Source organism: Bos indicus x Bos taurus, chromosome 2 (assembly GCF_003369695.1).
Source record: "Bos indicus x Bos taurus breed Angus x Brahman F1 hybrid chromosome 2, Bos_hybrid_MaternalHap_v2.0, whole genome shotgun sequence".
Classification (NCBI taxonomy): Eukaryota; Metazoa; Chordata; class Mammalia; order Artiodactyla; family Bovidae; genus Bos; species Bos indicus x Bos taurus.
Window position 1 is genome coordinate 62047528 of NC_040077.1, and position 26686 is coordinate 62074213.

The window sequence follows — 26686 nt, forward strand, 5'->3', positions numbered from 1 at the left end:
TCCTAAACCACCAGACCACCAGGGAATTTCCCAGCTCCTATTCATCTTCTGCTCTCAATCTAGAAATCATCTCTAGGAAGAGTTTCCTGATCCCTACAGCCTGAATGAAAACTGTCTCCCATAACCCCTTATATTCACTATTACTGAATGTATTAGTCTCCAATAACAACAAATCAATGAATTACTATGACAAACCCTGGACCTCATTTCATACCACTGAGTTGACTGTACTCTCCATTTTTGGCAATGTAACCACAGCCTTCCCTGCCTGACAGGAAGGTCACTGATAGGGAGGGAGTATGTTTGGTTTCTGTTTTATCTTCATTGCCTAGTACAGTACCTGATATGAAGTAGGTACTTTAAAATATTTTAAAATAAACAAACATATAAATACAGTAAAAGTAAAATGGAATAACTGCCATTAAAAAAGGCACAATGTGTTCTTGAGATCTTTGCCAAGACTCAGAAGGCTGCAATTATTTAGGAAAATCTGAGACCAGCATAAAACTAACTAAGAACAAAATGGCCAATGGAGGGGTAAAAAGAAGAGAAAATTAGCCAGAGAACAATACCTTCCCTTTTATTAGATTCACAAAGCCTTTCTGAAGTCCAACCACTTTGAAAAATGTTTTCTTTGTTGTTAACTTTCTCATTATAAAGCAGACAAACTCTGTCCTTGAAAGACAAGCTTTCCGTTAATACTTGGGACTGCGCTCAGTCCTCGGGCCTGTAGTATGTGGTTCACCCAGCAGCAAAGACCAGTATCTCAGAGTAAAGTGCTGTGAAGGCCAGAGGTAATCAATCAGGGCCTCCCACACTTCATACATACATACATATATGCTTATATATACATATATGTACACACATTTACATTTGTTTTTACAAAATAATGTAACAGGGCTTACAGAGTTGTATTAATTCTTTTAAGTTACATAGCCAAGATCTATGCTTCAGTATAATCATTTTTAACTTTAAGGTGGGAATTTTAGGCCTAAAAATAGATTTAAGATTACTGAACAGAGGCCATTTTAGCAACACAGACTTGATAAATCTTGATCATGTAACTAGAAATATGTTGCTGTTATCCTTACGCTGGGTGTCACACATCCCCCATCAATTATCTTCATTTTAAGTAAAATACAAAAGCAAAATAATTCACTGAAGTTATCTTCTATTAATTATATTAGCACATATGCCAAATTATACTAACTGCATGATAATCTCTATATACAGAGGCTATATTTTTAGCATGTGCTCATCTCTACTTCATTAATACAGTATCCATCCAGTAACTACAAAAAAAGGAACGCATGCTGTACAGCAAGAAAGAGAACAACAACCCTCGTGGTGGTATCTTACAGGGCTTGTTGTCGTTGTTCAGTCGCTAAGTTGTGTCCAACTCTTTTGCGACGCCAAGGACTGCAGCCCACCAAGCAAGAATATTTGAGTAGGTTGCCATTTCCTTCTCCAGGGGACCTTCCTGACCCAGGGACTGAAACCGCATGTCCTGCCTTGGCAAGCGGATTCTTTACCACTGAGCCACCACAGAAGCCCACTGAAGGCAAAACAAGTCAGAGAAACAAACCTTACAAGAGATATATAAAACTAATTTGCAGTGACATTTAATATATACTTTTCTTTTTAATCAGAAGGAATACATTTAAGTCCCAGTTACATGGAAAAACATAGACTAGGTGAAATTTCAGGCTTTCTCCTAGAATATTCAAAATGCTCATCAAAACTTAATTAGTGCAATAAAGATTGCCACCAGGTGACTGAATAAACAGAATGTCATTTAGGATTCTAAAAACACAGATTCTGGGAGTAGAAGCTACTACCAAAATATCTGGAAATCTGGGTTAACAGATACTCCACTCCATTTTGCATACTTGATACTAATAAACATAAGTGGTTATAGAGACTATGAATGCAGGGCAACAGCCTATGGGATAGTCACAGAGAAGAAATGAATGCAATCCTGAGGGAGTGAGTACAGAGAACTGCTGCTGTCTCCTCCCTGTTCCCCATCCCCAACAAGGGCAATCTCTTTGGAGCAGAAATCTTTCAAGAGCTGAAGCCCATTCCTCTGCCCCCACCAAGATCCTACGGAACCCATCAGAAAGTCTCTCAGATGCTGGTATGACTCAATCACTGAACAGGACAGGTCCTCTTCACAGCCTCTCAGCTTCTGACTGACGCAGCTTCCTTCCCACAGAAGGGGTCAGCACTGTCTCCGAAGCCACAAGTGAAGGGACTCAAGAAGAGCTAGAAGAAGGAGGTATCTGATGAAAAGGCACCTGCAAGTCTGAAATCCTCTTTGGTGAGAACACTGTACATGCGCTGAGGCAGAGCCCGGGAGTAGGGAGCAGGGCGGGGAACGGCTGTGCGCAAAATGAGTTCCCGGCCCGCGGGGGGAGGGAAGTCTGCCGCCAAGTTCTGCCTCTTCTCTTCTGGGGGGCCCATCCTCTTCAGTTCCTCCTCCGCTGGAGTCATGGTTGCAGCCTTGAAGAGAATCACATGCTAAATTCAAGAGCGAGTTGAATGCTAAACTTAGATCATTCTGAAGGACAGATGAATAAGCATGATAAATACGAAAAAATGTTCTACGTTACTCAGTAATGCTATTGATTATGTTATGATTGCTCAAAAATCACAACACAGAAAATGCAAGAAGCTTGAAACACTACGTGAGCAGCCAGAAATTACAAATAAATTGGTGACAGAGACAGAGGATAATGACAGCCAAGCAATCTGCTGTGGAAAGTGAGGGCCATATTCAGACATCTGATGAAGAGGGGAAATGGAGCTGTTCTGGTTTCTATACAAATCTTCTAGCAACGACCGAAGTCCAAGTCTGCTGTCCTCAGTCCAGTAAGGAACTGCTGCTCTCCAGAGTCTGGAAAGATGATATTTATCGATTCTTTCCATTCTTTTCACTTGTCAAATTAAAACTGGGAACACTGGTTTGTTTGCCAGATGATTAATGTGATGCAGAAGTGAGAGAGATCCATGAAATGTAGCAGTGGCCACAAAAGAGAAGTTCTCAACATTAAAGGCATCTATTTTTTCATTAAAATTGCATAAAACATATATTCAACAAGAGCTTTTATTTTAACTCTGATCACTATATTTCTTTCACAATACCATTAATTTCAGGAAAAAAGTTGTTTTGGCAATGGAAATATGAAATGTAAGAAAGAAAGGTATGCCAAACCCAGACTGTTGAAGAGGAGGTTGGTTAGTCTTAATGACCTTATGAAGTTAGAGAAATGGGAAGGAACAAGAAACAAGAAACTACAAGGGACAAAGGCTATTTTGTTACCTCATCAGAAGACTCAGTCAGCTTGAGGAAGGGTGAGAAAAGAAACAGTGATGAAAGGGAAACAAGCAAGATGGTTTAAAAAGAGCTAGACAAGAGATTTCAAGATTATTTCAGAGACAGCATGCACTACGTTAAGGAACATGGTCCTATCAAAAAGAATATCAAGACAAAAAACACACCACGTACAACACACCTAGCCATCCAGCTGAGCAGACAAATCCCACCACTCATGCATCTGATGGCTCAACAGGCAACGTACAGAATGTCACTTAATGAGGAAATGTTAAGCAAAAACCTAGCTCTTTCACAAGATTAAAAATACTAAAACAAAGTACTCATGGCTTGAAAATAGATAACCCAATGAATTTAAGATTAGATGTCTGACTTAATTTAGCACAACCAAAGCAAAATCCAATCAGTGATTTGTTTGCAGAATTCTATTTAAATATGGATATAACAATGATAAATGTAATCATGATGAAAGTTTATTAAAATTTAATATTAAGGAAAAGTTTGAAATATGTAAAATTATGGTATAAAAAATTTTCAGTAAAATTTTCTAACTTTAAAAATGTTAAAATCTTGATTTAATAGAATTGATATAAAGTATTAGTTAATTATGAAAAATTACAGGAGTAAACCTGAATTGTTTCCATTAATTACCCAGATATTTAAGAGCTGAGTTTAAAAATAGACCAACCAGGTGCTTGTTATATGGATTACAGTCTGTTGAATCTGTAAAAAACATTCACTACAAGGTCTGAAAGCTTGAAATATTTGAAAATTACATAACGTGGGATAAATGTACAATTTCAGTATCCATTAAAGGAGATTAGCTATACAATGAGCCCAGTGAAAAGATGATATAGTCCTATATTTACCCATGAGAAAAATAATCACATTAGATGGAAAATAAGAACAAATAATATAATCCTATATTGTAAAATTTACATATATTTGAATATACTAGATGTTAAATGTTGACAGTGATCATCAGTGGGTAGTGAGATTAATGTGATTAATTTTTTTAGGGTCATTAATTTTTCTTTATAATTCTCTGTACTATCCAAATTTTTACAACAGTAAGAGTTTGCTTACAATCTTGGGGGAAAAGATTATCTCCATATTGGGGAAAATAATTTTGCTTAACTATTTAGAACAACGAGAGTGTTCTACTCTTAGCATTAAAAATCTAAATACTTTAGATTTTTAAATCTTAACAAACAAGTTTTAAACATTAAGAAAAGAATTTCTGCAGTATGAGGAAAATTCGTATTGGTATTAATAAGGAAATATATTTGTGAGGCTCTGGCTAGTAAACTGGCAAAGATATTACAGGATGTGAAAACAAACCTGATTCTTGTTTCATGCCAGAGTCAGAAACATAATAAATCGAAGTAAGTATCTATTGTTTTCTAGAACTTTATAAGGAAATACTTGGTTTTTAACTTGAAATCCTTAAATTTAGTTTGCCATCCCATAAATAATCTCAGGTTTCAGTTCTTGCTAAAAATTCAGATGAACATATCTGGTTATGATTTTGAATATAGTAACTAGATACATTCCAGACTGACTCAAAGGAGGTTATGAAGTTTCTTTTTCACGGATAAACCCATGAAAATCCTTTTCCCTATTTGACTGTGAAAAATTACACTTCCAAAACTGGGCCATCCTAAGTGTCATGACAGTACTGCAGAAGGGGCACCCTATATTTACTATGCTTCAAAATACTTTTATCAGAGTCTTTAAGAAGTCCTAATGTGAGACTCATGTGCAAAAAGCCAGCACCTCTTAACCAGTAAACAACCAGTAAACATTTGTACACAAAGAGTCAACATAGAGTATAACTAATACCAACCTCATAAAAAATTCAAATCTTAGTGGTTTAGAATGTCAGAAGGTACCATATAATTTTTAAACATTTCCTTTCATCAATAAAGGTAATGACAGAAAAGTTTTCAAATTGGGCTTTTTTTTCTATGCTGAAGACTGTTTCCACTGTCCTAAAAATCTGAATCTTGCTCTTCTTTCTGAGGAAAACTTTGAAGTTATATCTTTTCACTGTTATAAAAATAGTTAAGATTTGCAATTTCACAAGCCAAGTTGTGAATCCACTTGCAGTACATGGAGTTTAAAACCAGTAAAACTAAACTCTATTCTAATTTGACAGCAGTAAACATTTTTTCCACACCACTGCACTGGTCATTGCTACCCAAGTCTCTATCGGATTCTTTAACAAGGAATTTCAGACCATTCTAACTTCTGAAACTTAGGTACAAATTTCAGAAATAAACTTCTCATTTTATTTAAATGTGTAAAAGAGCAGATGGATTTCAAAGACTAAGAAGTCAGTGTTAGAGTCATTATTTCTTCAATGTTTGAACCCAGTGCCTTTAGCAGCTTCATGTGTGGGAATCAAAACAGTACCTTACTGAGCAGAGGCCTGGAGAGAGCATGACACAGTCAAGAAGGAATCTCACATACCCTCTGAGCATTCACAAACAGCTTGTGAATGATCCTGCCAGCGTGTCCTCGGCCTGCACCAACGACTAACACCTCGGGTTGCTCCAGAAGGCAACTCACAAACCTGGGAGAAAGAGGGAAGGAAAGGATGGGAAAGGAGCTGCTCAGTTCACACTGGGTCAGTCCTCCCTGACTCATTTTGGGGACAAACTCAAAATCATACTGGTGAGCCCTACATCAAGGCTGGAGTGAAAATTTAACAGGATAGATCAACATTTGGAATTAAAATCAGCTCAAATGACAAGCTTCATGCCTTTCAACTCTTTTTATAAATTTTTTCAAAAAGCCCATCTCTGTCAAAGTGTGAGATGAAACAGTCTATTTCTTTCAGACTAGAAGCTTAGACAATGTTATACTAAGGAAGATTTTTTTAATGTTTTTAACAACAAAAACCACATTTAATTTAGACAGCAAAGCAATGATCCTTGTTTTTCATTTTTGTTCTTTTAAGAGGTGTGTGTGTGTGTGTGTGTGTGTGTGTGTGTGTGTGCGTGCATGCACTTAAAATATGTTTTGCTGGGCACAGTCTCAATTGTAAACTGTGCCATTATGTACTGGAAGCATTCATCTTCCAAGTATACCACAGACAACGTATGGTGGAACTAAGAGAGTCGAAGACACAGAGCCACCAAGCTCGCACCACCTGCTCGCTAACTCGAACTACTATTTTAGAAACTTCCTTTGATTAGAGTATATTCTCCTCATTTAAAAGGAAGGAATATTCAAGAGCAAAGAAGGCTGGGAGAAAATTTCACCCAACAAAAGACATAATATTCAAACAAGAACTTGTTAAAAGCTGTAGCAAATGCCTTGTCATATAATATTAATTATTTAACATCAATAACGTTATTTCTCTTGGAAAGGCTGATGAAAATTTTAGTTATAACAAATTCAACCCACTGAAGTAGCTAATCTGGAAACACTTTCTCATCTATTAAAACAACATCATCCTTTCAAGTATCTCGGGCAAAAATGGACAGAGGCTGTGTGCTGACAGCCCCCCTTTGAAATGGTCCAAATCTCAGAAGGAGGAAAAGACTGACTCCATCATTTGCCTCATCCTGGAAAGGCCATCTGGTCACTCTTTCAAAACATATTCACAAGGGACAGACGATATGCACATTTGCTATCACAACTCTTGTTTAGAACTGGTAAGTAGAATGTTGAGCAGAAACAGTTTCAGAACACGTCTGCCTGTAGTTAACAACAGTGAGAGTGGGAAGCAAAGTTTCCAGTAACAAGAGTGAATATGAACAGCCAGTTCCTCCAGAGGCAACTGCTCCAAGAGCAAACAAGGACATTCCTAGAAGACTTGGAAGACTTCATTCTTAAAGTGGGAGGAATGGAAACAAGTGACAAGTACTCACAAATACAAGAGAGGTCAATCCTATAATAAACAAACATTTCTGTCTCTAACCAACGCTTGTTACAAATAATACGGGAGCACTACAAAGGAACCTCAACACTGAAAATTTTCTAAAGAAAATGGTGGCTTTTCCTACGGGAGACAAAGATGAGTTAGTCAGATAGCAATTACCTTTCAAGATCTTCCTTTTCCTCTTCTTGTTCACATTTCTCAGTTCCAAACTTGGCTTTCAGTGAGCGGGCTCTGGCAATTATAGCTTCTACATTAGTAATTTGATGGATGATTTCCTAACAGTGCAAAAGAGGAGAAGCATACATTGGAAAAAGGCAAAAGAAAGCAAAGCATTTTAAAAATGTATTTTTTTAAAAATTACTGCCAACTGGGAAGAACATTTGACAAGATCAGACTTACTTCCAATTTCTTGTCTTCCGGATTGGGGAAGTGCAAAACTTTACTGGAATGGGATATTATCTGCTTTATAATCTTCTTCACTGAAGAAATGTTTTCTAGACTTTCTGTTTTTAAAAAGATCAAAGCCACCACTGGAAAGTTAGGCAAAGTCTACCTTCATTTTGGAAATGAACTAATGATTAATCAAATAAGACATTTACCTTCTTCCTTTACCTTGAGTACAGCTGCATGGATTACACAGGGTAACAGGTGCCGAGCAAGGTCTGCCGGCTTCTGGACTGCCAGATAGTGCAGTACCTGAAGGAGACACAAAGTTAGATAAATGACCAAGACAGCTGCCAAAGAAGACAGCAGCCATTTACAGAAGATCTCTCTCCCCTGAATTCATACCTGTAACAAGAGTAGAGAAGAGCTCTCTTCTCTTTGTACCTATCCTACTCCTTCAGGTAAGTAGCTGCTACTCCCAAAGGTAAGAATAATGTTACTGGAAAGAGCTAAGAACTTCAGTCCTTAATAATGGTGAATACTCTCATAATGTTTTTTTCTTGATACAGAGAACACTAAAACCAACCGCAAATTATACCACCTTGAGATAACAACTGTTAATGGTGGAGCATTTTCACTGCAGGATTTTTCAAGATTTTGAATATACATCATATATTTGCATGTGTATTAAGTCGCTTCAGTCATGGCTGACTCTGTGTGACCCTGTGGACTGTAGCCCAGCAGGCTCCTCTGTCCATGGGATTCTCCAGGCAAGAATACTGGAGAGGGTTTCCATGCCCTCCTCCAGGGGATCTTCCCACAGGGATAGAACCCATGTCTCTTATGTCTCCTGCATCAGCAGGGTTTTTTTTTTTTTTTTAACCACTAGTGCCACCTAAGTAAACTAATATTATGTAAAATACTGTTTTGTAACCTGCTTTCCTCACTTAGGATTTCTAAACATTGCTAGCAATGTTCCTCTAAATATTTTGTTTTGTTTTACTGTTTTCTCCAAAATGAAGATTTATTATTTTTCTGATTAAAAAGATGCACAGGAAGGCATGTGTGTAGCACATGGTCCCTACCTTTAAGCTCTTTATTCAACAGCAGTAAAGACAAAAGAAGTATAGTATCATTGTGACTGAAAAATGCTCACAGATCTCAAAGTAAACAATCAAAGAAGTATAATGCAGAAGTTCTCTAGAAATCCTACATCCTAAGGAACAACACAGTTTTGTGTTTATCTTCTCAGGCTTATTTCTATGCCTAAACACAAAGATACACATGTGTATGTGATTTCTTAACAAAAGCTCATAATACACACAATTTCAAAACTTGCTCTGGTCATTTAATGACTTATGATTTAGAATTATTTGTCTTGGGACTTCCCTGATGGTTCAGTGGTTAGGAATCTGTCTGCCATTGGAGGGCACACAGGTTCTATCTCTGGTCCAGGAAGATCTCACATGACGCAGAGCAACTAAGCCCATGCTCCACAACTACTGAAGCCTGCATGCCTAGAGCCTGTGCTCCGCGACAAGAGAAGCCCTCACGCAACTGGAGAGTAGCCCTCACACTCCGCAACTAGAGAACGCACAATGAAGCAAGGAAGACTGAGCACAGACATAAATAAATAAATAATATTAAAAAAATTTTATTTGCCTAGAAGGGCTTCATGTTTTGAAATATTTTTAAAATTAAAAAATGTTTTTTACACATAGCAGAGTATTTTGTATACAGAAAACACAAACACTTGTTTACATACCCATCAGCTTAAGAAACAGAAGATACTGGGACTTTCCAAGTGCTCCTCGTGCTCGCCTTGATCAAGACTCCCTCGCTCATGCACTCCACCACTCAAGTAACTACTAGTCATTCCTTTTTCTTCATAGCTATCTCACATATGTACATAGACCTAAACAATGTGCTGTTTAGTTTTGCCTGGTTTTAATCTTCGTATAAACAGATTGTTTCTAGTTATGCCCCTCAGTGACCTGTTTTTCATTCAGCATTGTTTCTGAGATACATAGATATTAATACATGGTATATATAACTTGATATATTAAAATGCACCCCTCCATTTTTTTGCTATTAAAATAATATTTCTCTCATATTATTTCATAAGTTTGTGGCATACATGTAGAGGAATTTCTTCAGGGTATCTATCTAAAAACAAACAATGCCAAATTATTATTTTTCAAATACTGAAATCATATTCCAAATTGTTTTGCTAAGTATTTAAACAGATTTTCATTCTTATATAGAGTAATAAGAGTTCCCACTATTGAACATTTTTGTTAACACTATTACAAATGTTGTTTTCCTTAACTTACAGAAAAACAAATTTCCAAGAATAGAAAATATTTGTACATCCTTTGTCTGCACTCATCTCCTTTTACCTCATCTCTCTCTTTTTTTTTTATCACATGCAACTCTCCTCCTCTGTAGGTCCATACAATATATACATATAAACATTGTTTTTCTAAATAATTTGAGATCAAGTTCCATACAGGATATCCCTCTATCTCCAAATACCTGTATTTCCTAAAATTAAGAATGTAATTAACATTGATCAAATACTTTTAATCTAACCCATTATCCTTAATTTTAATGCAGCAATCAGAGTACTGGTGTTATTTCCATCATGAAACCCACTGATGTTTTCTTTGCACCCTAACATACTGTTTTGGTGAATGTTCCATGTGCATTTGAAAAGGAAGGACCGTTTTTATTATCAAGATATAGTATTTGCAATGTATCTAAAAGATCAACCTTACTGATGATCTTGTTTAGTTTTGTCTACTTGACTGTCTTGTACACTGGGAGTGTGTTAAAGTACTCTGCTACTAGTGTGTTTTGATCTATTTCTCCTCGCATCTCCCATGATTTCTGTTTTATACAAATGATCACATTAGCCAGTGCATAAACATTGACAACTGTATATTCTCATTGTGAAATATCACTTTTAGACTGTAAAGCATCCTTATGTATCTCTTGTAATGCTTTTCTGCTTTGATTCTGTTTTATTTGGCATCTGGATGATAACCCCTGCGTTCTTAATGTTTCCTGGTAAATCTCTGTCCACTGTTTATTTTGTAGTCTTTTTGAGTCACAGAATACCTTGTTTACAGCACAGACATGGGTTTTATAAGACTATCTTACTTTGCAATTACTCTGTATGCAGTATGATCTTTATAATGTGTATTACTCTATTTGGTGTGTGTTCTTTGCTTGTGAATAATTTTTCCATTGTACTTAGGAAGGTTCATATTTTCATTCTTGTGATATTACCTTTTTCTGCTGCCCTTAATTCCTTTATATCTTTATTTTATGAACTTTGTATCTTTATATCTTTCCTTTATAAAATTATGGTCTGATAATTCTAAATAGTATCCTTTGATTACACCTCTTATCTATGTAACAGTCAATGACTGCATTCTACTTTCCTCTTCCTCTTTTTCCATCCCAACTTTTTTAGATGCATTCTATTTTGCCCTAATATACAATTTTTACATATTCTTCTTCTACCCATGACCCCATCTAGTTTTAGTTTTAGCTCTAAAATTAAAGAAATGAAATGCTCACCGTTAGCCCTTTGCCAGTTTCCCTAGTCATCCTCTTGGTTAAATTTATTCTTCTCTACTATGCTGTTCAATAAGGCAGCCACCTGCTACAGAGAGCCATTTAAAAATTCAGTTCCTATGCTACTACTCACATTTCAAGAGCTCATCACAGCCATGTGTAGCCAGGGGCTACAATTTGCACAGCGAAGCTATGACCATTCTAAACACTGCAGAAAGTTCTACTGGACAGGTCAGCTATAGAGGATTTCTCAGGAAGGGCCTATGTATACAGTTATATGTGCGAAACCATGGAGAAAACATTTTTTTATAGCCTTGATTACTTGGACATCTTGGTGGAATGTAAAATATTTAATTTGTATTTTTTGCTTTTATTTCTTGAAAACTCTGCCCCACACTGCTGTGCTACTGAAAAATCTGACAACTGTCTAATTCTCTTGCCCTTGTAAATTATTTTCATGTTTTGCCTGCAAGGTCTGAGAATTTTTTTTTTTTTTTTTTAATATTTAAGGTCTAGTAGTACTACAGTACTACTGTAAAATTTGGAGTTCACTACACCTAATCAATTTTCCCCTGTACCCAATGAGCATTTTTAATATGTAAATTCAGATTTTATTTCATTTTCAGAAAGTTTTCTTAGATTACAATTTTAAGTGTTTAGTTCTGTTCCAGTGTTTTGATTTTTCTGCTTCAAGGACTCTGATAAAATGAGTGTTATTTCTACTTTTCCTATCTTTCAGTTTTACTACTTTCTCTCTAATCCCTTTTACTCCTTTATCTCATTTTCTTTCTCTTGGTTATTTTAATGCTCTTCCTCAATGCCTTTTATTAAATATAAATATGAACCTATTCTTCTGTGGGTACTATGTAATTTAGTCTTTATTTTTGATATGGTTTTTTTTTTTCTTCTACTTCTATCCTAAGTTAAATTAGCAGTAGTTTCATTTCTTTGTGGGGTTTTTGGATTCATGTGGCTCTTGAATAATAATAATCCTAAATGATTATACCATAATTTATTAAACAACGCTCTATTTTTTGAAACTTTGGTTGTATCTATTTTTTCACTAAAAAACTTCTCGAACATCACTGTTGCACATTGATCTTTATATATTTCTCTCATTACTTCCTTAATACATTTTTTTTGGTAGTAGAATTGCTAGGTCAGAGGACATGATCATTTTTAAGGCTTTGACATATGCTGATGGTCCAAGAATGAGCATTTTACGTAAAATATGCAGGTCTTATTCTTTGGTCTATTTGTAACCAGTTCTAAACCCTTAAATGTGAATATCAGATATATAAAAGGCTCATAACATTTCAAACCTTTGTTTCTCAAGTATGTTCAAAGTTCTCGTATCTTGTCATAGTTTTTTAAATATTAGAATAATAATTAGCAGTCACATTAGATACCCAAACCTCAGTTACCTTTTCTGCTTCCCGTGTGTCATCAAAGAGTCTCCTCTGCCTTCGAGCAGGAATTGGCTTAGCTGTTTCCCAGGCCTCTACCCACATATTGCTTGGAATCTTCATTCGGGCACTCAGTTCTCCTTTCAGAACCATGTTGCCCTTTTCATCAACCACTTCCTCTTCAATATAATCCCGAGGTGAGTACCACCTCACAAAATCTTCCAGAAAACAACCTGGATTAGCTGCCTAAAGTAGACAAAAAATTCAGCAGAATCAAAAATCAACAGTTACTGATAAACATGTTTTCAAAACCGTTCTTTCATTTTCATAAAAAGACTAATCTTCACAAAATCTAGTACGTGACTTGAGTTTGGATGTCACCATTAAATCACATCAGATATTAAAGCACCAAAGTACTTTGTTTTTCCTGCCTCCATTTTATAGAAAAAGAAAACATTTTCATTTGATGAATTTGGAAATAAAAATCTGATGTAAAGTGAAAATAAATCTCAGACTGTAAGTTATATAAGTTAGTTTAAAATTATAGTGTAATAACTACTCAATACTTAGAAAAGCATCAATAAGCTCAAGTCAAGTAAATTAAATAATACACAACATGATCAGAATAATAACTCAATGATGGAAAACTTTTGCTTTTTTCCCTCAGTAAGTCAATACTGGTACTGCAATAAACATCAGCTAACCTCGAAAATGTTCTATTCAGCCATCAAATTCTTGTGCCTTATATAACAAATTACCATCACATAAACTGCTTTTGTGCTATTAAGGAATTGGAATTCAAGTTACTGTTTTTCAGGCTTCTGAAACCAAACTAATTAAAGCTTTATTTAGTGGATAACTCTATAGAATTAACAATGATGCATGCCAAAAATTTTTTAAGTAATTCTACATCCAAGCCTGAATAAGAGAGGTTTCACAGTGTGAGTAATAAGACATGGAGGTCTTTTTACAAGTGTCCAGTAATGTACCGTTGTCGTCGTCGTTGTTTAGTCGTGTTTGACTCTTTGTGACCCCATGGACTGTGCAGCCCATTAGGCTCCTCTATCCATGGGATTTCCCAAGCAAGAATACTGGAGTGGGTTACCATTTCCTTCTCCAGGGGATCTTCCTCATCCAGGGATCGAACCCATGTCTCCTGCATTGCAGGCAGATTCTTTACCACTGAGCCTCAAGGGAAGCCCAGTAATGTATTAAGAGTACTAAGGGCAGGCATGGAGAAGGCAATGGCAACCCACTCCAGTACTCTTGCCTGGAAAATCCCACGTATGGAGGAGCCTGGTAGGCTGAAGTCCATGGGGTCGCTAAGAGTCGGACACGACTGAGTGACTTCACTTTCACTTTTCACTTTCATGCATTAGAGGAGGAAATGGCAACCCACTCCAGTGTTCTTGCCTGGAGAATCCCAGGGACGGCGGGATTATCATGGGCAGATGGTGGGCTGCTGTCTATGGGGTCGCACAGAGTCGGACATGACTGAAGCGACTTAGCAGCAGCATCAGCAAGGACGGGCATATATGTCATTCCTTTAGTACTCAAAGGGTACACACATTAAATACATTCCTTTCTGGTTATAATTCTCTACCACAACATATTCATCCTGCTATGAATAGTATATTTAATTGCCTGAAATAGCTACGTAGGCATTACTAAAAAGTGCTAAGCAGAAAGTCATTTTCTTTCTTTTTAAATTTCTTTTTTTTAAAATTAACCTCAGACAAAAATGAAAACCAACATGATAGGAATGGTTAGTCTTAAATTTAAAGAACAAAAATGCCAGTTTCTCCTTATTGAGCTTACTGGCTATCAGTATACTCATGCCCACCAATTTAGGAAGCCCTCACAGGGATGAGGAATCAGAGGAGGGTTCCTAACTGACAGTCAACCACATCAGCTTCTAAGAGCTATGGCATCATGGCAACAAAAAATGGCTGTGAAATGTAATGGGTCAAGATTACTGCATGATTCAGAATTCATGTATAAGACTGGATATTAACCAGGCAACACCACACCCACATGAATGCATCTCAGGAAAATAGAGAGACAGGCCTTGAGTGAAGAGAGTGAACCTAAGCCTTGAGTGAAGACAGTGAACCTAAAAAAGAAATCAATACTGAACTCTTATACTACAGAATATATTAAAGGAAGAGATTTCACACTAGAATTCTTCTGTCTGGCTGTCCTTATACCAGACAGTACACAGCGCCAGCAAGAGAGGTTCAACATTCACTTCAGCTACGGCTTATCTTCTTTCTACTCTTACAGGTATCTACTCCAAGGGCATGCTCTAGAATAGGCCCTGTCCTTCTGGAATTGTGCCGTGTTAAGCACCTCAGGTACATATCAGCATTTATCCACAGCTCTGGGAAAGTCCCATGGCCCCAGTACATCCCTATACAAAAAGGGAAAGGGAACCATACCTATTTTAGAGTGAATACGTATTTCCTTAAATATGTTATCTGACTCCCACATAGGGGCAGGCAGATATTTAAGTTGGTTATTTGACATACAATCTATTTTCTGGTTAAAACACTGTAAAAGACTTGTACATTACCCAGGTTAGTCCAAAAGAGTCTAATGAACCACAGTTTTATTGAAGTACAGTGTTAAAGGAATTATACAGCACCTTACCATGCGAGGCAGATATGTTTCTATGGGAAAAAGCATTTATAGTTCCAATTGGGAATTCCTCTTGCACATGCTTCTACAGGACACTTTAGTAGGATAGGGACAGACGATCATGAAGGCAGGTAACGGTTGGGTTAAAAAACAGCTGCGATGGAGCCAGTTCTTCCTACTGTGCACAACCCTAAGCCAATTCCCTTCTCTACTTTTTTGACTTAACACAGGCCCTGACAGTCAACTGGCTTCTCTTTATCCACTGTACCAACTATCTGTTTGAAAACAACACAGCTCTTTCTTGTCTCACAGCAAAATGCAAAGATTTTCTGTATCTTTCTAATCTCTAAGGAAAACTTGCAATGCTCAAGAGGTTTACTAAAGATTTCTTCTCTTAGGAATGATGGGGTAAACAAAAAAATGGAATAAAAAAAACAGGGAATAAAAAAGCTCCCTTTTACTGTCACTTAACTTTGTTAGCAGGCAAGATCCAAGTGGCATAGGTTTTCATGGAGTGTTTACATTCAAATACCAAACTCAGGCTGGCCTACATAGCACAAAAGCAGCACTAAGAGAGGCTACGGAATGAAGAGATGGAGGCCATCGCAGGTACCAGTAGGTTAAGGAGGAAGTCTGAGCATGAAAGACAGCTCAGAAAATCAATAGCAGGAAAGGGAAACCCTATGGCCCACTGAACTACCCACTGTTTTCTTTTTAATGTATGTGGGTGTACCTCTGCTTTCAAGAGTAAGTAATTCAACAAGACTCTTTTTATCCCTGGGTTTAAGTGTCACCACTCTCTGAATCCTCTGTGTCCTAGATACAGGCCTGTATCTAAAGCCTAAAATATTCTTCTCCATGTAGCAAATGCCTACGTACCCTAAAAGGTGACTCTTCTGAGAAACTTTCCATGATTCCCACTCAGTAGAGTCAGTCACCTTTTGACCTTGATTTCCTAAGAGAACTCATCACTTAATAATTATTTACATATCCCCTCCCACAACCTCAACAGACTATAATTGAGGATAACCATTATACTTAATTACCTAATCACAGTGCCAGTCACAAAGTAGGCAATCAAAGGTTTGTTGAACGAACCAGCCTATGTTAAATCTGAAGGGGTTCCTAAAAGCCTTGTATTAAATCGACTGACACAACGGAAGAAGACAGCCCAATACACATAAAGAAACGATTCAATTCTCAACTTTCAACTATTATTCAAAGATTGTTCTTTTCTTTTTTAAATTCAAGAAGCAAGCTTGACTGTGACCTTTAGGGGATGGAGGCAGGGTGTTATAACTACTAATGAAATCAAAACATTTAACGAAAAAAAGACATTCAGGCCTTCACACCACTTTACAGAGTGACTTTCACAGCTTCATCCCAGAATAGCTCAAAACAGACTCCCGAGCTCTGACAGTGTGACCCACCTTAAAAGACTCCATATCTGAGAGCAGACATGCACTTTGCATGCGCGCTCGGAGGTGAGCCCCTTCTGCCGATGTACCCAATTTAGCTAGAACCTCCGACTGCTCTTCGAGCAGATCTTCTGTCATAGGTGCTGGTTCCTGCAGAGCACAAAAGGACAAAGCTCATGAATAGCTTTTTTTTAGAGAAAGCAGAACTATAAAAATAGAACAAAGACAACAACTGTTTCAGCTCTAGCAGTCACAAGATATGTATTTAAAAGAATTCAAAGAAATTCTCAAGTTTTTTGGAACCTACACAAAAAAGTAATGAGTTAATAAGAATAAACATGACTTTCAGTGCTCCCCTCCCCAAAAGATAAGATCATCATGTTTCCTCTTGAGAGGAACTGGATGCACTGAACATTTTCCTCCCTACTAATGATATCTTAAAGGAAATCAACCCTGAATATTCTTTGGAAGGACTAATGCTGAAGCTCCAATAATTTGGTCACCTGATGTGAAGAGCTGACTCAATGGAAAAGACCCTGATGCTGGGCAAGACTGAGGGCAGGAGGAGAAGGAGGTGATAGAGGATGAGATGGTTGGATGGCATCATAGACTCAATAGACATGAGTTTGAGCAAACTCCAGGAGATAGTGAAGGACAGAGAAGCCTGGCATGCTGCAGTTTATGGGACTGCAAAGAGCTGAACATGACTGAGTGACTGAATACCAACAATGATAAAGAAATAAAGTCTTAAATATTTTTATGAATGTCATTATTACTTGCAACTAGACTTTTATTATAACTAGTGAAAGAAGAAAATTGATACATGTATGAAAATAAAGGTAAATGAACTGAATGCCAAGTAAAAGCCCCTAAATAACTATGTTTTATGTTGGAAGAGTTGCATTGAGTTTAGGTTCCAAATACATTGAAATTATCAGTTCCCACAAGAAGTTGGTTGTTTTTTACTTTGGGAATCAGAGACACTCTATATTTTAATGGCAACCCCAAATATAACAGCAGCTAAGGCAACTCTAAAGGAAGAAACAACTGTAGAATCATTAAGAAAGTGATAGAAACATTTCAAAACTGCTCAGAGGGGTTGAGGAAAGTTTTCTAAGAACAGATTCCATTCAATTTTATATTTGAAATATGAAGAACTTAACAAGTCAGAGACTAACTAAACAAATTTTGCCTGCTTTGTTGTTAAAACCAGAAAACCATGAACTCTTTCATTCTTAGATAATAGGATAAGACCCAGCAGAAGTAAGTGTCTTGTCAATAAATAGATTCCTTCTAGATTTCAGGAGCTTACTATAAAGCAAGTTTTTTTCTCAGTCTCATACTACTGACATTTTAGACTGGATAATTCTCTGTTGTGGAGCCTCTTCTACGCATTGTAGGATGTTTAGCAGCGTATCTCTGCTCCTGCCTATTGCAGTAGTACCTCTACTGCCTGTGTTACCTTTCCACCTCATGACAATCAGAAGTGCTTCCAGACCTTGCCAAATACCCCTGGGAGCCCAAACATAGTTCCCAGTTGAGAACCTCTGCCACAGAGATAAGTAATTTTCACAGATATCTTTCAGAAATAAAGTAGAAGAAATGTAAAGGTATAGCATTCAAAACACAGCAACAAACAGAAGACAGTAACTTTTTTTCTTGTGAAAGTAACTTTTTCCCTTGTTATCATCCTCTTTTTTTTTTTTTTTTTAAACTTTACAAAATTTTATTAGTTTTGCCAAATATCGAAATGAATGTGCCACAGGTATACATGTGTTCCCCATCCTCATTTTTGAAACAACCCTTCAGGGGCACTTTCAAACACTGTTGGGAGAGAATATAAATCTTCCCGGACAACAATCTGGCCACCAATACATGGCAAGCATTTATGATCATGCCCTCTGACCCAATAATTCCACTTCTAAAAATATCACTGTAGCATCATTTATAACAGCATGAAAATTCAAAGAATCTGAATGTACAATATAACAGGGAAATGGGTAGATACAGGAAAAAAGGGCAAGGAAGTACTTTAACAGTGATTACCTCTGGATTATGGAATTGTGAGTTTTTGTTTTGTCTCTACAATAAACATACATCACTTTTAAGGTCACTGATACTTGGGGGTGAGTAATAACTGGTAAGGCAGCATGACAGAGTGGTTAAGAGCTTGGGCTCTAGAAGCAACATGCCTGTATTTGAATCCCAGATCTGTTACCTTGAGCAATTATCCCAGTTTTATGTGATCCACTGCTGTAAAGAACAAATTCGAGCACAAACTCAATAAACGTTTGCAATTATAGACAAAATACTTAGGTTGTATCATAAGCTTTTTACTCTACTTTCCCTATGATATCAAAATTCCTCAGATTCAAAAGTTACATGAATCTCCAATGAAGCAATATACTTAAGAGCAGACTCCCTCATTATTTCCATGAAAAGATTTTCATTGTCATTTTGCCCCCTCCCAAAGGAAAGGAAGAGACTGAAAGAGGTACTGACTACCCCTCCCACCTGGGAACTCAGATAAAATGTAAGTGAAAAACATGATCAAGAGGAATACATATGATATTATACATGTTTCAATGCCATTCTCCCAAATCATCCCACCCTGGCCCTGGCGCACTGACTGGGATGACCCAGAGGGATGGTATGGGGAGGGAGGTGGGAGGGGGGTTCAGGATGGGGAACACGTGTATACCCGTGGCGGATTCATGTTGATGGATGGTAAAACCAATACAATATTGTAAAGTAATTAGCCTCCAATTAAAATAAATTTATATTAAATAAAAAATAAATTAAAAAAAAAGAGGAATATAAGTGGCAAGTAGCATAAAGACTATACTTCTTCCTTTATTTTTTAAGACTTATTTTTTTCTGGCTGTGCTGGGTCTCTATTGCTGCACGTGGGCTTTCTCTAGTTACAGTGAGCGGCAGTTACTCTTAGTTGCAGTGCCCTGGCTTCTCATTGCAGTGGCCTCAGCAGTTGCAGCTTGCCACTCTAGAGCCAGGGCTCAATACTTGTGGCCACATGGGCTTTGTTGCCACGTGGCATGTGGGATCCTAACTGGGCCAGGCACCAATCTGGTGTCCCTTGCATTGCAAGGTGGATTCTTAACGACCAGGGAAGCCCAGGACTATAATTCTTACATGTACCACATCTGAATATACCCAAAGCTTTCTCATGTACATGATCTCATCACTGAGAAGTGAACTGGACATTTAACATGTAGTGAAACAGTGTGGAGACAGTGTCTTGCCCAATGTCATAAAAGTAGCAAACTAAAGAGATCTAGGATATCTATCTGATGCTGACTTTGAGCGCTATTAGTTTGGTTCTAATCCACTACTTAAGAACTCCTGCTTCAAAAGATTCTCCACAACATACATGAATCTCAAAATAATTATGCTGAAAGACTTCCCACATACAAAAAAGTTACTGTAATTATATAAAATTTATATAAAATTCTAGAAAATGAAAACTAATGTATTTTTTGAGAGATAAACAAGGCTCAGAAAAGAATATAACTTGTACTAGCATTTCTAGTAATAATTGGTGGTGCCAGGCTATAAATCTAGTTCTGCTAGATTCCAAAACCTCAGTCTGTGCCACAAGACCTCAATGTCAACTGCATGCACCCTAACAAAATTAGAAAAAATAAGTACTTGGTTTCCAGTATTAGAATATTTCTGTCCTAATACTAAATGTTAGTGATGAAATATCTAAAACATAATTTACTTTTAAAACAAATAAAGAAGCAAAAAGATTAGGCCTGTCAAACAAAATTAATGTCGTAACTAACAGCCACCTCACAAAGAAACAATATGAACGAGGAAATAAAGTTAACAGAATCCATGTTTCAAATTATCAAACAAACATCCCCAATATCCCACTGCATAATTATTACAAGTGATCAACCCATTTCAGAATACGAAAACTAGTCACAAAAGCTTTTAAGTAAATCCTTGAACCTGGGAAGCAATACTAGCCTCTTATGTCTTATATAAGAAAAAGTTCTCAGAAAATAATAGCTAAAAATGGAATGGTTATTTTGAATTAAACATGGTATCATTTACTTATCATACACTATTTCATTTAAAACTCAATGATTTTATGATTATTTCAATATGCAGGACAAACATTTGATAAAATACAACACGTGTTTATGATATAAACTCTCAGAAACTAGGAATAGGAATCTCCTTCATAAAATAAATGATACATACATCACATACACTCAAAGACTGTCACATGATTTCATTCTGAAATTAAAAAGAGGATGTCCATTATTCAACACTGTACCTGAGGTCCTAGCCAGTGCAATAAGACATGAAAGACAATCAAAAAGTGCCCAGTTCAGAAAACCATAATTCACATTGTCTATATTAACAGACAACACGATTGTGTATATAGAAAACTCTAAATAATCCACAAACTACTAGAAATAAGTGAATGTAATAAGATCGCTAGATTCAAAGTCTATATACAGCAATCAACTATTGCTATATATCAGGGAAAAAATTAAAAATTAAATTTAAAAACACCATTTACCTTATTTGAGAAATCAAAAACGCTGTGACATAAACCTAATAAAAATATACAAAAACCTCTATATTAAAAACAAAAAACAGGGACTTCCCTGGTGGGCCCAGTGGTTAAGAATCTGCCTGGCAACGCAGGGGACACAGGTTCGATCCCTGGTCAGGAAACTAAGATCCCACATGCTGCAGAGCAGCTAAGTCTGTCTGACAACTACTGAGCCCACACACTGAAGTCTGCATGCTACAACCAAAGAGCCCACAAGCTGCAACCAGAGAGTCCCTGTGCCACAATGAAAGATCCTGCATGAAGCCATGAAGATCTGCGTATCACAACAAAGACGACACAGTCAAATAAACCTTTTTAAAAATAACAACTAAAAAACACTGATAAGGGAAAGCAAAGGAAACATTAAATAAAATGAAAGACATTTCGTGATTATGAGACTCAATATTGTTAATATGTCAATTCTCTCCAATTCAATGCAATGCTAAATCTGATAAATTAAAATCTCAACAGGATAATTTTGTATGTGGAAATGGATAGTTTCCCAAATTTACATAAAAATGAAAAGACTAGCCAAGATAATCTTGAAGAACAAAGTCAGAAAAGTTATACTATAAGACAGAAAGATTTTTATAAAGCTACAGTAATAACAACAGTACATTACTGACACAAGGATAAACAAAGGGACTAACAGAACAGTCCAGAAATAAACCAACACACATACAGTCACATGATTTATGACAAAAACATCACTGCCACTCTATGGAAAAAGGTAGGTCTTTTTAATAATGGTGTTGGAGAACAACTATACATCCTTACAGAAAAAGAGAATCTTAACCTCTTCCTCACACCAAGCACAGTCAATCTAAGATGGATCACAAGCATAAATATGATGGGCAAACCTATAAACCTTCCAGAAGGAAACACCAGAGTATCTCCAGGACCTCAGGGTAGTTAATTTCTTAATGGGACACAAAAGCAGTATCTACATTAGAAAAACATTGGTAGATCAGACTTTATTAAAATTAAGAATATCTATTCAACAAAAAGCATCATTAAGAAAGTGAATAAGCAATGCACAGACTAGGAGAAACTGTTACATATATATATATATACACACATACACACACACATATACACATATAATTAAGGACTCAGATTGAAAATATGTGAAGAATTCTTTTAAAACAATAAGAAAAAAGACAACTAACTTTGAAAAATAGGTAAAGGTCTTGAACAGGCACTTCACCAGGAAAACATCCAAATGGGCAATAAATATATGAAAATGTATTCAGTATTATTATTCATCAGAGAAATGAAAACATGAGATAGTACCAAACCACCACCAGAAAGGCAAAAATTAAAATGATTGAAATTATGAAGAGTACTGAGAAGGGAGTGGACATATGTATACCTATGGCTGATTCATGCTGATATATGGCAGAAACTAACACAATATTGTGAAACAATTATCCTCCAATTAGTGGGCCACCTGGGGCTGGTGAAGGTTCTTAAGATGGCTGGATGGAAACTTGCTCTAAAAGCCACTGACTAGATAGCTTTTGGGGAGATCATCCCCCAAAACCAGAAGGCCGTGGCTAACTCCTTGAAGTCCTGGAATAAGACCCTCACTTTCAGGTTGGCTACTCTGCCTGAGAAGCCACCTGCCATCGACTGGGCTTATACAAGGCAAACGTGGCAAAAGCTAGCTTGGTGAATGACTTTGAGAAGAAGTTTAATGCCCTAAAGGTTCTGCTGTGCTTAGTTGCTCAGTCCAGCTCTTTGCAACCCCACGGATTGTAGCCTGCCAGACTCCTCTGTCCATGGGGATTCTCCAGGCAAGAATACTGGAGTTGCCATGCCCTCCTCCAGGGGAGCTTCCCAACCCAGGGATAGAACTCAGGTCTCCAGCATTGCACATGGACTCTTTACCCACTGAGCTCCCAGGGAAGCCCAAGAATACTGGAGTGGGTAGCCGATCCCTTCTCCAGGGGATCTTCCTGACTCAGGAATCGAACCAGGGTCTCTTGCATTGCAGGCAGATTCTTTACCAGCTGAGAGACCAAGGAAGTCCAAAGGTTCCTATATCAGAGGATTAATACACTGCCCAGGTGGATGCTGAAGAAAAGAAGATGTGAAAAGCTGTGCTGAGGTTTTGTCTCTCCCAAAGACCAGGATTTAGGACTATGAGAAAGAGTTGGAGAAGATGAGGAACATAAATCCATTTGATCAGCTGACCACTAAGGACTTGAATGAAGTCTCTCCAGAAACCAAATTAGACAAGAAGTACTCCTACTGGCCTCACAAGTCAATTGAGAATTTATAAACTTGAGTCTGGGAGAAAGCTCTGGCCCTTGAATTATAAACCGTGTACAATAAAAATAATAATATAGGGAAGTTATATAACATAGTACATATAGATAGATAATGGCTATAATACTGGAGAGCACAAAATACTCATGTTCATCTTCAAAGAAAGTTCTATTGATCATTGCTATTCTAGGATGATGAGAATTTTCTGTGTCTTGATATGAGTAGTAGTTAAATGGGTATCTAAATATGAAAAAACTCAAACTAATCACTTGAAGTTCGTGCACTTTAGTTATAATTTATAATTCAATAGGTAAGTACATAGACATGTTTTTAAAATAACTAGGAGAAAACATATACAATGTATATAACAGATTATTTATATTTAAAATATAAAGGAATCATATAAATCAATAAGAATAGAACATCAACCTAAAGGAAAAATGGAATGCAACTTATAGGCTGGAAACATACTAAGAAGACGCTAAGGTTCATCAAAATCAGAGGAATACAATCTAGAACATTGAGATACCACTTCTGCCCATCATACTGGCAAAAGCTTTTATGACTGGTAATATCAGTTTTTTATAAAAAATTAAATAAAATATGAATACAAGTAACATGAGCTCAAGAAGTGTACTATATAATTTTGCTACTAAAATCCTATAGTCCCAAGACAGTGGCTAACATATACTAGGTACTCAACACATATTTATGGAAGGAAGGAAGTATGAAAACAAAGTTGGGGAGATAGTGGTATTCCCTTATTCCTATACTCATCAATGATGGGGTATAAAGTAGGTACAGCCCTTTTGAAGAGGAATTTTATATCTTATATATTTGTTTATATAGAAATTCCATTTCTCCCTTGGAGAAACACTCATATGTGAAACAGATAATACTGAAAAACAAGAATTTATACTGTAGCATGATAATAGCAATAAGCTTCAAATAACATATTATGCATTAAGAGAGGAAGAATAAAACTATGGCTCTTCCATCCTGTGGAATATTATACAGCAATTAAAGAGATGAAGTAGACCTGTATGTAATGACATGAAGAGATCTTCAAGCTTTTAGGTTAAAAAGCTACATATCAATACACAGATTTTTAAAAATCCACAAAACTGTGTATCATATGCATATGTATACATACATCAATGCATAGAAATAGGTATAGAAAACTATAATCCAAACCAATAATAATGGTTATTTATACAGATAAGACCTGGAATTAATGGGTGGTGACTTTCACTTTTTCTAGATTGAGATTTTCACAATAAAATATACTCACTTATTACCTACGCAAAAAAACCCCCAAAAAATCCAAAAACCATTGCTCTTCCTTAGGTCTTGAGCTATTGCTATTCCACTCCCTAAGGGTATAAAATGTGTTCAAACTATATATTGAACAGATAAGAACTAATTACACAAATCAAGCATTTTTACTTTTGTTCTTCCCACCAATATTTTTGGATTTTTTTTAAACACCTGAAGAACTAACAGGTCACTGTATACATGATGAAGTACTATCTACTGAAACTTCAAAACATTTCTTAGTTGCACAAATAGTAGACCTAAAAACTCCAATAGTTTATTTAGATTTCAAATCTATAGATCTTTAGACACAGACTGTTTAAAGAAGTGCCTTTATCCGAAGTAATCATCTCCTACTAGGATAAAGTTATGTAAACAACAATAACAACAACAACAACAACACAATTTAAAGAACCAGTCCCCGTCCCACCTGGGTCACTGGAATGTAGAGAGGTTCTCCATTATGTAGCAGTGTGAGTTTCCCATGCTGATGGAGTCGTCCTTCTGGCTTTAAACTTGCCATCTCCTTAGGTCCTCCTTTCTTGCCACTCTCTTGTCCATTTCCCTTAAGTTCTTCAGTATCACTTAGGCATTCAAAAAACTCTTCCTCGCTGTCACTCCAAGAATCCCATGATTTTCCCACCTCTCCTTTGTCCTTATCTGTCTCTCTCAAATTATCTGGCCCCAGCTGATCTCCAGATTTTCCAGCATCCCCTGAATATGTATTAGTCACATTATCTGAAGGACTTGTCTTTCTCCCCTCATCACGTGCCTTCTTTCTTTCAATACAACAATTTAACATCTTAAGAAAAGAGAAACAAAATTATTTATTATTTTATTATTATATTTATTATTATATATGAATTGTTAGTTAGACATGCATGGGTACCAGCCATATCCTGGACAGAGTTATTCTTCCTTCCCCATCCTGGACACTGGTGATCAGAATATACCCAGAGACCCTTGCTTTTGTGGTCAAGGATCCCTAAGTTACCAGCCTTATTAGGCGAAAGCTAGACAAAAACTGCCAGCACAAGGGCACCAAGACCTAAAAGGTGACTGCAAGTAATAACCCAGGGCTCATTACACTGTGTTTGTAATAAACCAGCATTGCAGTTTTTGCCCGCCCTCTGTGGGTTTTGCTTGGGTGCTTATGGGTAAGCACCTGTGCACAAGGATACAAGTTATATAAGCTAAAGCTGTCAATCAACTTGTCAAATAACACAAGACACAGGAAGAGAATTTCCACCACTCTTAAAAACCAACCCTACCCCCACTTCAGGGCGGTTTCTGGTTTCTAGACTACCCATTCTCATCCTTTCATGACAGCTTATTTTCTCTTTGCTTAACAAAACTGCTGCTGCTTAAAACTGCTCTATATCTCCTGAATGAATTTTTTCCTTTGCAAGGACAAGGACTGAGGAAATTGCTGTTCCACCAGTGACAGTTACAGTAAAAATTTATCCACTGCCTGAGTATTTTATTTTCAGTCTCCACCCTTTCCCTGGACCTTGGTGTGAATGACAGTGACTTAAGTAACCTACAGCAGCACAATGAAAACAGCCTATAATCTATTATTATATTTAATGTCAGAATAACTTGACCTAACCACTGTCACAAATTATATACTGCCACTGGGAAATTTTTACCTGTAGCTTCTGATGCAGTAAACAGCATCTCAGATCTGGAGGTCCACTTGCTAATCTATCAAGTAAAGTAATAGAAAAAAGCTTATCAGTAGAATTGCTTCAGATATGCGTATTTTTATACTACCATATATTTAAATCACATAGATAAGAAAGCAAAACTAGACTTCTACAGATTAGGCAACTTAGATGGAGCAAATAAAATTAAAAGATCAAA

At 36.7% G+C, this 26686-nt stretch overlaps 1 protein-coding gene and 1 pseudogene across 2 annotated transcripts in view; one reads left to right on the forward strand and one right to left on the reverse strand.

Moving 5' to 3' along the window:
• Window positions 1–564: 564 nt before the first annotated feature.
• Window positions 565–26686, reverse strand: part of RAB3GAP1 (RAB3 GTPase activating protein catalytic subunit 1) — a 112090-nt gene continuing 85968 nt past the window's right edge. Inside the window, exons 16-25 of one of the 2 annotated variants that reach the window (XM_027561951.1) lie at window positions 26473–26527; window positions 25254–25625; window positions 16663–16800; window positions 12614–12841; window positions 7823–7919; window positions 7623–7726; window positions 7383–7498; window positions 5807–5909; window positions 3323–3343; window positions 565–2502 (exon numbers count right to left, since the gene is read on the reverse strand). In XM_027561951.1, coding sequence (XP_027417752.1) covers window positions 2266–2502; window positions 3323–3343; window positions 5807–5909; window positions 7383–7498; window positions 7623–7726; window positions 7823–7919; window positions 12614–12841; window positions 16663–16800; window positions 25254–25625; window positions 26473–26527 — 1471 coding nt within the window. In that variant the 3' untranslated portion in view covers window positions 565–2265. The remainder of the gene's footprint in view (window positions 2503–3322; window positions 3344–5806; window positions 5910–7382; window positions 7499–7622; window positions 7727–7822; window positions 7920–12613; window positions 12842–16662; window positions 16801–25253; window positions 25626–26472; window positions 26528–26686) is intronic. The other variant, XM_027561959.1, reaches the window with a different exon arrangement.
• On the forward strand, window positions 22061–25246 carry LOC113904879 (annotated as a pseudogene).